The sequence below is a fragment of the Peromyscus californicus genome, unplaced genomic scaffold, assembly GCF_007827085.1.
Source record: "Peromyscus californicus insignis strain IS unplaced genomic scaffold, ASM782708v3 Scaffold_2__1_contigs__length_46816999, whole genome shotgun sequence".
Lineage (NCBI taxonomy): Eukaryota > Metazoa > Chordata > Mammalia > Rodentia > Cricetidae > Peromyscus > Peromyscus californicus.
In genome coordinates, this window is record NW_026294540.1 from 39,454,953 (window position 1) to 39,463,589 (window position 8,637).

General features: G+C 50.1%; 1 protein-coding gene across 1 annotated transcript; it reads right to left on the minus strand.

Annotated features, from left to right (window-relative positions):
- Nucleotides 1-7,849: 7,849 nt before the first annotated feature.
- On the minus strand, nucleotides 7,850-8,424 carry LOC128120481 (60S ribosomal protein L29-like). The gene has a single exon (XM_052754552.1). The coding sequence runs from the start codon at nucleotides 8,408-8,410 to the stop codon at nucleotides 7,964-7,966; it is 447 nt and encodes a 148-aa protein (XP_052610512.1). The 5' UTR covers nucleotides 8,411-8,424; the 3' UTR covers nucleotides 7,850-7,963.
- Nucleotides 8,425-8,637: the final 213 nt, after the last annotated feature.

Sequence of the window (8,637 nt, forward strand, 5' to 3'; positions counted from 1 at the left end):
TCCCCATCTAGTTCTTCCTTGTCCTAGGCCTCACTGCTGCAGAGCACCAACCCAGACTGGTTAAGGGCCACTGGCACACCCTTTCTCTGAGACCATGAACTCATGCAGTTCCCAACATGAGGGTCGAGGAGCACACAAAGACTTGTCCCACCCTTGAACTGGCCTGCCATTCTCTGAAGCCACATCACCAGCGTGGTCCAAGGGAAATTTGCATATGGGATTAAGGGTGATAAAGGCCTGGGTACCCAGATTGGGGCTCTAGGTCTACCTGTCACTCATCCGCTGAGTGACTAGGCCCCAATGCTTCCTCCATCAAAAAGGAATGCCATTCGTGCAGCAGACACTTGTGGAGAGTTGACAAGGAAGGAAACAGTCATTCCTGCATCCAGGAGCAAGAGATGTGACTTGGGATACTGTCACATGAGTCTGGATGAGGAGTGGGGCTATGGAGAGGTGTGAACCACTCTGAGATCTGAGCTGAGGTGTCCAATTCTAGGTATCAGGGAGAACTCTTGGGGGTGGATGGCTTTGAGCTGGGCACTGACACACGGGCTGTGTTCAGATTGAAGAAAGCGCATCCACAGAGAGAGCATTGAGCCTGAAGTCAGGTGAGTATGGAGACTATGGATGTCTGCCCAGGGCCGTGGAACTCTGTGTGGAGGCTATGAGGAGCTGCTGGAGACCTGGGAGTAGGGGACTGTTGACCAGGACTAGCCTTTAAGATTAACAGAGGTTGGCTCTGGGGAAAGGTAGTCGATCCTATTTATTCCCTGAAGAAAGACACATAGCCTGTCTGTAGACCATTTCTGATAGAAGCAACCACCACAGAAAAGAGATACTCACAGGAACTGTCTGGATCCCACACCTACTTCCGGCACTGACCATGGGAGATGCTCAATATATATTTGCTAATTATACTCACCCCGATAATCAGTGAACCCCATCTGGTGGGGCACATGGGCTGGAATTCTTAACATTCGTGTAAAACATTCCAAGGAGTCTCTTTGTGCTGGACTAGAATCACAGAAGCCAGACAAGATCAGGCCCAAATCCAGGAAATGAACCAGGCACTCTCCTCCTGAGCCAATCAAACACTTCCCAATGGCCGGGGCCTGAGCTCATGTGTCAGGACCGTGTGCAGACACATGAGCTGACTTCGGCTACATGTTCTGTTCAACCAGATCAGCCTGGGGGTAACATCCCAGGCCATCCCAGTGTGAGAAGTTGTGTCTACCTGGATCATGTTTCTGTGGGCACAGCAAGAAGCCACATTTCGTGCTGGTTGGAGCAGCTGTTCAAAGCTAGCCTCCCCTTCCTGAGTGTTCCTCACTCTGTCCTTTCTCGAGTTCTTACACAGTAAGATTGTCTTTCCTGGCCTCATTTGCAATCCCAGGTTCTCTTCCTTTTTTTTTTTTTTATTGGCTTGGGTCTCCAAACACTCAGCAGTAACTTTAGCAAGTGTGGGGCAGCCTGTGTCAGGCAGGTTAAGAGGTGTCAAGAGGTCAGGGTGGCCCAGGGGAGCAAGGCCCAAGAGGACAGAAAAGAGCGCGTGTGTGCGCGGGGGCGGGGGGCGGGGGGGGGGGTAGCAGTCCATTAGCATCGACCTCATCCCTCATCGTTGCCCTGAGGAGGATGAGAAACAAAAGCATATGCAGACATGGGAACAGATCTGGGTAAGTATCTCAGGCAGGTCTCTGTTTCCTCATCGGCAACAGTATTCCCTAACTTGCAGGGGTGTGCTATGTGAATCTGTGCAAGACTCCAAGATACTGCAGTTAATATATGACACTTGTTTAAAGAAGTGGCCAGCTCCTCCCCTTGCGGGGTAGGGAGATCTGTCACCGACAGTGTGATATGTGGAGTGGGATAGAGGAAGTTCCTTCTTAAATGGGTCAGAGACCACTTCTTGGCTCTTTAGAGAAAAGTGTGGATTCAGCTCACGTAAGGCAGGGTTAGTGTGTGTCTTTTATAGAAGAAGATTTGGATCACACAGTTGCAAACTGGCCAAGGCCCCAAAGCCTGGGCTCTGGTCACCACTGACTGCTGCCTCGATAGCTCTGATTCATGAGGACAGAGGTAAAGCTGGGGGTGTGACTGCCAACATCCGCCCTCTTGGTTTTCATAACTTGGCCTAAGCCCCAGCACAGTCCCCAGTAGGAACTGATGAGAAATTTGCATTCAGTTGGGCCAAGAACTGGTAGCTGGGGACGGGACAGCGAATTTTACTGGTCCCAACCTGAGAACCAAAATACACCTGGAAATGTACCAGACTCTGTCCAGCAGAGTACTTGTACCCAAATGCCAAATCTCTTACCTTTGCTTGGTGGTGGGGTGTTCGGGTAGCAGATGGAGTAGGGGCTGCGGTTACTGGTGGTGTTTTGTTGAGATCTAGAGTTAAAGAGAGGATGCATTTGGACACGTATGAAGCACCTAGAACATACGGAGAAGCATTCTGTGGTGTGCTGGTTTTGAACTCAGGGCCCTGTCTGATCTCCCCCAGAGCCTCCCTGGCAGCCCGAACTCCCTCAGACAGGTCTGCTGCTTCCAGATGGGTACTGCAGCTTCTCCGGAAACTACTGCTCCGAAGTCCCTCACATTAGGGAAGTTCCCCCTCTGCTCCCTGCTTTGAAGACCCTAAGCAAGACCTGAACCCTGCAGAAACTGCAGAGGGGTGTCAGAGCCTTGCAAATTGTATGAGTTTCTCTACATTGACCCATGCTAGGGTGTTTTTTTTTTTCTTAAGCTAGATTCGTTCATTTTCTTTTATGTGTGAGTATTTTCCTCTGTGTGTGTGTGTGTGTGTGTGTGTGTGTGTGTGTGTGTGTGTGTGTGTGTGTGTACACCACAGGCATCCTTGGTCCCCTCAGAGGTCAGAAGAGGGCATTGGATCCTCTGGAACTGGAATTATAGATGGTTGTGAACCACCATGTGGATGCTAAGACTTGAGCATCTTCTGCAAAAACAAGTGCTCCTCACCACTGAGCCACTTCCCCACCCCCACCTCCACCATCATGCTCCCCTTTTTTTAAGACAGGGCCTCACTCTATAGCTCTAGATGGCCTGGAAAGCACTATGTAGACCAGGATGATCTTGAAGTCACAGAGATTCTCCTGCCTCTGCCTGCTTAGTGTTGGAATCAAAAGCTTTGTTTGTTTGTTTGGTTTTTCGAGACAGGGTTTCTCTGTGTAGCTTTGGAACCTGTCCTGGATCTCACTCTGCAGACCAGGCTGGCCTCGAACTCACAGAGATCCACCTGGCTCTGCCTCCCGAGTGCTGGGATTAAAGGCGGGCGCCACCACCGCCCGGCTGCAATCAAAAGCTTTCACCACCCTCCCTCACCCCACAAACTCCAGAATTGGAAACACTTATGCTGCCAGGTGGTTCAAATCAAAGAAACTCAAACTACAATGGTTATTTCAAACAGCCTATTTTGTCTACTATCACCCTGGGCGCGGGAGATCTGCCCCTGGCTACACTTCACAATTGGGTGCTCTTCAGGAATTGGCACATGCGACAGTCATCTGTCGCCCAATTCCAGCATCCCCGGTTAACACTATTCAACACAAGAACTTCCACGACCCAAGCCAAGACATGACCGGGAAGGCCCATTATGTCACCATCCCAGCTGCGACTCTATGGGAACAGGGCTGCCATGCTCTGCCTGACACACCTGAGAGAACTGGCATTGGGGGAGGTGACTGGGTCAAGGCCAGGTAGCCAGGCAGAGGCAGTGCCAGCACCCACACCCACCATTCCCTGTAGCTTCCTGGAAAAGCCACGACCTCGGAGGGTTTGCCTGCTTTGTGCAATTACGTAGAACACCCTTCCCTCCTCCCGTCTCAGTGAAGGCCCCCATGGGGTCTCAGGCAACAGCATGGCCTGCCTAGGGAGCTGGCATCCGTGAGCCCAGGAAGGATGCTGGAAGCCAGCCTGGGGTATGATGTGTGCACTTCTGAGCTGCATGCAGCAGACTCCTCTCTCAGCATCTGTGGAATGCAGAATTCCTGAGTCAGGGCTGGGAATGTGTTTTTTACAAGCTCCACAGGTGACGCTTACAAGCATTAAAATGTGTAGCCCAGCTATAGTCATCTAAATTGCCTTTCTGAATGGAGTGGGCTGTCTTCTCTCTCCAGTTCTTTGCTGGCCATCAAAACGTAAAAGTGTGTACACAGGGGCTGGGAGAAGGGTAAGTGCTCGGAATATGAGCGTGGTTATGGGTAGGGCGAGACAACAGGCAACTTTTACTTTTACCTTAGCTTCTGTTCCATTTGAAACAGTGTTTCGTCCTTCAGTATTGCCCAAAGAACCCTCCCTCATCTTTTTGTCCTTTGGTTTACTTGGGGGGTGGAGAAAACAGCCAAGGCAGTCAGCAGTCATCACTGCCCCCACCCCCGAGATGATTTCTGAGTTTAGAGGCATCCTGGTGGTCTAAAAAAGGGCCCAAGCCTCATGTGTACAGGACCAGAAGAAATGCTTTTGCAGGCACAGCACCAGATTTGAACGCAATTATTGTACGTGCTTGAATTTTCTGAATTAAAACTGTGTGTGGGTGTCTACTGCCTCCACGGGGCTGGGCTTCGGCTCTAAGGCCCATAAGGAAAATGAGAGACTGAACTCAGTAGTTCATTCCGCCCCCTCTTCAGAAAGTTTGCAGATGCTGACAGGCTGGGATCGACCACGGTTTTGATTGTTCTCTCTACACAGTCCCAGCGTGTGCGGTCAAACAGAGTCCTTTCTGGGAAGGCATTCCAGTGACAAAAATGGCCAACTTGGCAGCCGCAGTGTTGGCCGTTTATGAGATACTTTATTTTCTGAGAAGATCTTGTCTGCATTCAACTGGTTTAAAATTTATCCAGCCAAGCGGATGCAGTGGCACATGCCCTTAATACAGCACTTGGGAGGCAGAGGCAGGTGGGTCTCTGTAAGTCTGAGGCCAGCCTGGGCTACAGAGTGAGAGAGCCAGTCTCAACAGATAGATAGATAGATAGATAGATAGATAGATAGATAGATAGATAGATAGATGTATTCAAAGGGAAAAAAAAAAGACTTTGGGTTCTGAAGCCCAAAGACGGGAATGAAACTGAGCGAGAGAAAAGTCTGGAAGAAGAGTGGTTTGGTTGGGTGTGCTTCTCACCTCTCAAAGCCAGAGAGCGGAAAGCATGGGCGCACGCCTTTAATCTCAGCATTTGAGAGGCAGAGGCAGGCGGATCTCCGTGAGTTCAAGGCCAGCCTGGTCTACAGACCAGTACTAGTACAGCCAGGGCTACGTAGAGAGACCCTGCTCAAAAAAAAAAAAAAAAGGAACTAAATAAGAAAATAAATGGCAGCACAGCTGTCTCTCCCAATGAATGCTTTACCAGTGCTTCTAGAAACCTGAGGGTGTGGCAAGGGGACACTTGGAGCCAGTAGATGGCATGTCACAGACATGGCCAGCAGGGCAACGAGCAGCCTTGCTCTGGTAATGTACAGGGTGGATTTTCCATGGTCTGTCTGCTTGTTTTCACAAACAGCATTTCCTCAAGTCTTTCAGCTCAGCCACTGGCATCTTGTGGTGGCCTGTTACACAGCTCTCTGTGTGTGTGTGTGTGTGTGTGTGTGTGTGTGTGTGTGTGTGTGTGTGTGTGTGTTTGGTGTGTGCATGTACATGTACATGTTTAGTATCCTTCCTCCTTCGCTGTGCCTTAGTTTCTGAGGTGAGGTTTCCTATTGAACATGGAGCTCACCCACTCAGCTGGTGATCCAGCCCTCAGGATGCTGACTCTGCCTCACCAGCTCTGGGACTACAGGAACTCAACCCCATGCCTGCCCTTTGCTTGGGTTACTGGGGCTCAAACTCAGTTCCTCAGACTTGTGCAGCAAACACTACCTGAGCCATCTCCCCAGTCCCCGGCTGTTTTTGAAAGAGTGAAATAATCCTGATCACATCTGGGGTGCCTTGGGGTCAAAGTCCATTCTCTCTACCATCTTAAATAAAATGGCAGAACCCAAAAGTTTCCTGGTACTGAGATCTTGCATGGTGCATGGAAGATGGCTGTGGAATCTAGTCTTCCAGCAGATCCCAAAAGAGAAAAAAAAGCTGCCAGAAAATGCTATGACGCTGCTGGTGGATGGATGGGACCCACCAGCCAGCCCCGTAGCAACATCCAGGCTGGCTGGACCTCCGCATGGCACGGTGGCTACTCAGATTCCGCCTGGCATTGGTGAGGCAGATATTCTTTGAGAAAAGACAAGGAGAAAAGGATGCTATCTACAGAGTTCCCATAAGCCCTGGTGATGACATCAATGATGTAAAGTTTCCAAAGATCTTGTCAGTAGCCTGTGTTCAAAGACCTTCTTGGAGTCGTCAGTCTTCCCCTTCGCAGTCCCACCCCCACCCCCACCCCCACCCCCGCGTGCCACCACCGCCGCCACGTGTGCTTTTAACTGTACAGAACAGAATTTTTTTCTCACTCCTTACAACCAAATGCACTCACTCCTAGGCACACAGTGAGAGAGGGTGACTGTTAGATAAATAAGAGACCTCTGCAGGCCAATGGGAAGACTTTGGAAGTCTCACTGTGCAGCCCTGGCTGGCCCGGAACTCACTGTGTAGACCAGGCTGCCCTCAAACTCAAGGAGATCCCCTGCCTCTGCCTCCCAAGTGCTGTGGTTAAAGGCGTGCAGCATCCACGCCCGCCACACTGTGGGCTTCTCCTGGAAGCATCCAGAAGCCCTTCCACAGAGGTCAAACGGACGTCTACAGAGAAGAGTTCTACAGAGCTCTTGCCCCAGAACCGCTTCGGTGGGCCTCATGGGACACGGAAAGGTTTTCAAGGCTCGTTTTGTTTGGACATGATTCTTACCTTTCACTCACTCTAAGCTCAGAATTGAACTTCTGCCCCAGCAGCCCTTGTGATGTATCTAGGAAAAAGATGTGACTACAAATGCCTTTCCTATTCTGTTCTTGAGGGATATGTGTCCCCCTTCCAGCCGTGGACTGGCTGCCCTTTTTAGATTTTTGCCAATTCTGTTCCCACATACATTTGACCTAGGTCAAAAGACCGAGCAGTAATATCTCCTCAACTACAGAGAAGTAAAAAAGCAAAAAGCAAAATAGCTGTATCTTGCATACGTATTTCCAGGTCAAAAAAAAAGAAGGCTGTATCATCCCACAACTTGTTCAAAGGCATGAGGAGTTGGTGGTAGAGAAAGAAGGAAAGAGACGTACAGAGAAGAGAATCCACAGCACACGTGAAGCCAGGCGCAGGCGCCACTCAGTCTGCAGCTGGCCCAAGTTTATCTCCGACTATGCCCCGGCAGTTTGAAACATTACAGTTCACTGATAACCAGAATGACTAAGCGCTAAGGCCGCTTGAATGTCACCCCTGCAGCACCAATAAAAAACCCATAACTCCTGCCCTGGCAGAGGACTGTGGCCAGCACGCTGATGAAGCGGTGGTTATATTACCCGACCACGGGTTACAAATGGCTTTGTAATCAGCCTCCTCCTTACCCAACTTAGCCTGAGTGGCCCTCAAGCCAGCACAGGCCTAGAGCAGACGCAAGGCCTTCCGCTTCCTGGAAAGTGGATGTCTGAGAACTGAAAATTCCTGGAGCCAGCTTTCCCAGAGCTCAGTTCCCTCTACAGTCAATCCAAAGCTAATGTGTCGGTCATTTAGAATACCACAGGGTCTGACCAGCCCCGCTCCTACTGAGCGAAAGTCAAGAGCCAGTGAGAACCTTTCAAAGAATCTGAAGGCCATTGAGGCAGAGACACACACACACCCAATCAGGAAAGGGGCCACATGCCAGCTGAGGTAGAGATTGTTGTCTTTTTTTTTTTTTTTTTTTTTTTTTTTTTTTTTTTTTTTTTAACAGATCCTGCCTCAAGTTTATTTGTAAAAATAGCATGGGGTCCTGATCATCTGCAAATAGTGTGTAGGTGTGTCACACCAGTCCATCTGTCTGGCAGACAGAAACCTTTCTATGGTGCCTTCACAGGGCCCATGGCACCTTTGGGAGCCTGAGCTGGAGCTGAGGCCTCTGCCTTGGTTTGAGCCTTGGGCTTTGGTTGGCAGAGCCTACGACCCTTGGCCATGTAGCTTCTAATCCACTTCCGGAGCTTGGGGTGAGCGATGAAAGCAAGACGGCTGAGCTTGCGGCTAGGGCCCTTTGGCATTTTGGGCTTAACAGCCTTGGGCTTCACAAGAGCCTTGATGGCCTCTGCACGCGCACTCACTGCCTTTGCGTCGTTGGCCTGCATCTTCTTCAGGCCTTGCTTGATGTGCTTCTTGGCAAAGCGCATGTTCCTCAGGAACTTGGGGTACACCCTCGTAAGAGATTCGTATCTTTGTGACCGGGGTTTCTTGATACCATTTCTGTGCCATTTTCGAGATTGGTTGTGTGTGGTGTGGTTCTTGGACTTGGCCATGTTGGAACAGTAACCGGCGGCTCCCGAAGTACCTGGGACCGGAAGAGAAAGAGCTGTTGTCATTTTTTAAATGATTTCTTTTTTTTTTAAATTTTATGTGTGTAAGTGTTTGCCTACATGCATGTATGTTCACCACATGCATGTAGTGCCCAAAGAATCCAGAAGAGGGCGTCAGATCCCCTGGAGCTGGAGTTTCAGATATGGGAGCCAGAAACCAAACCCTCTGC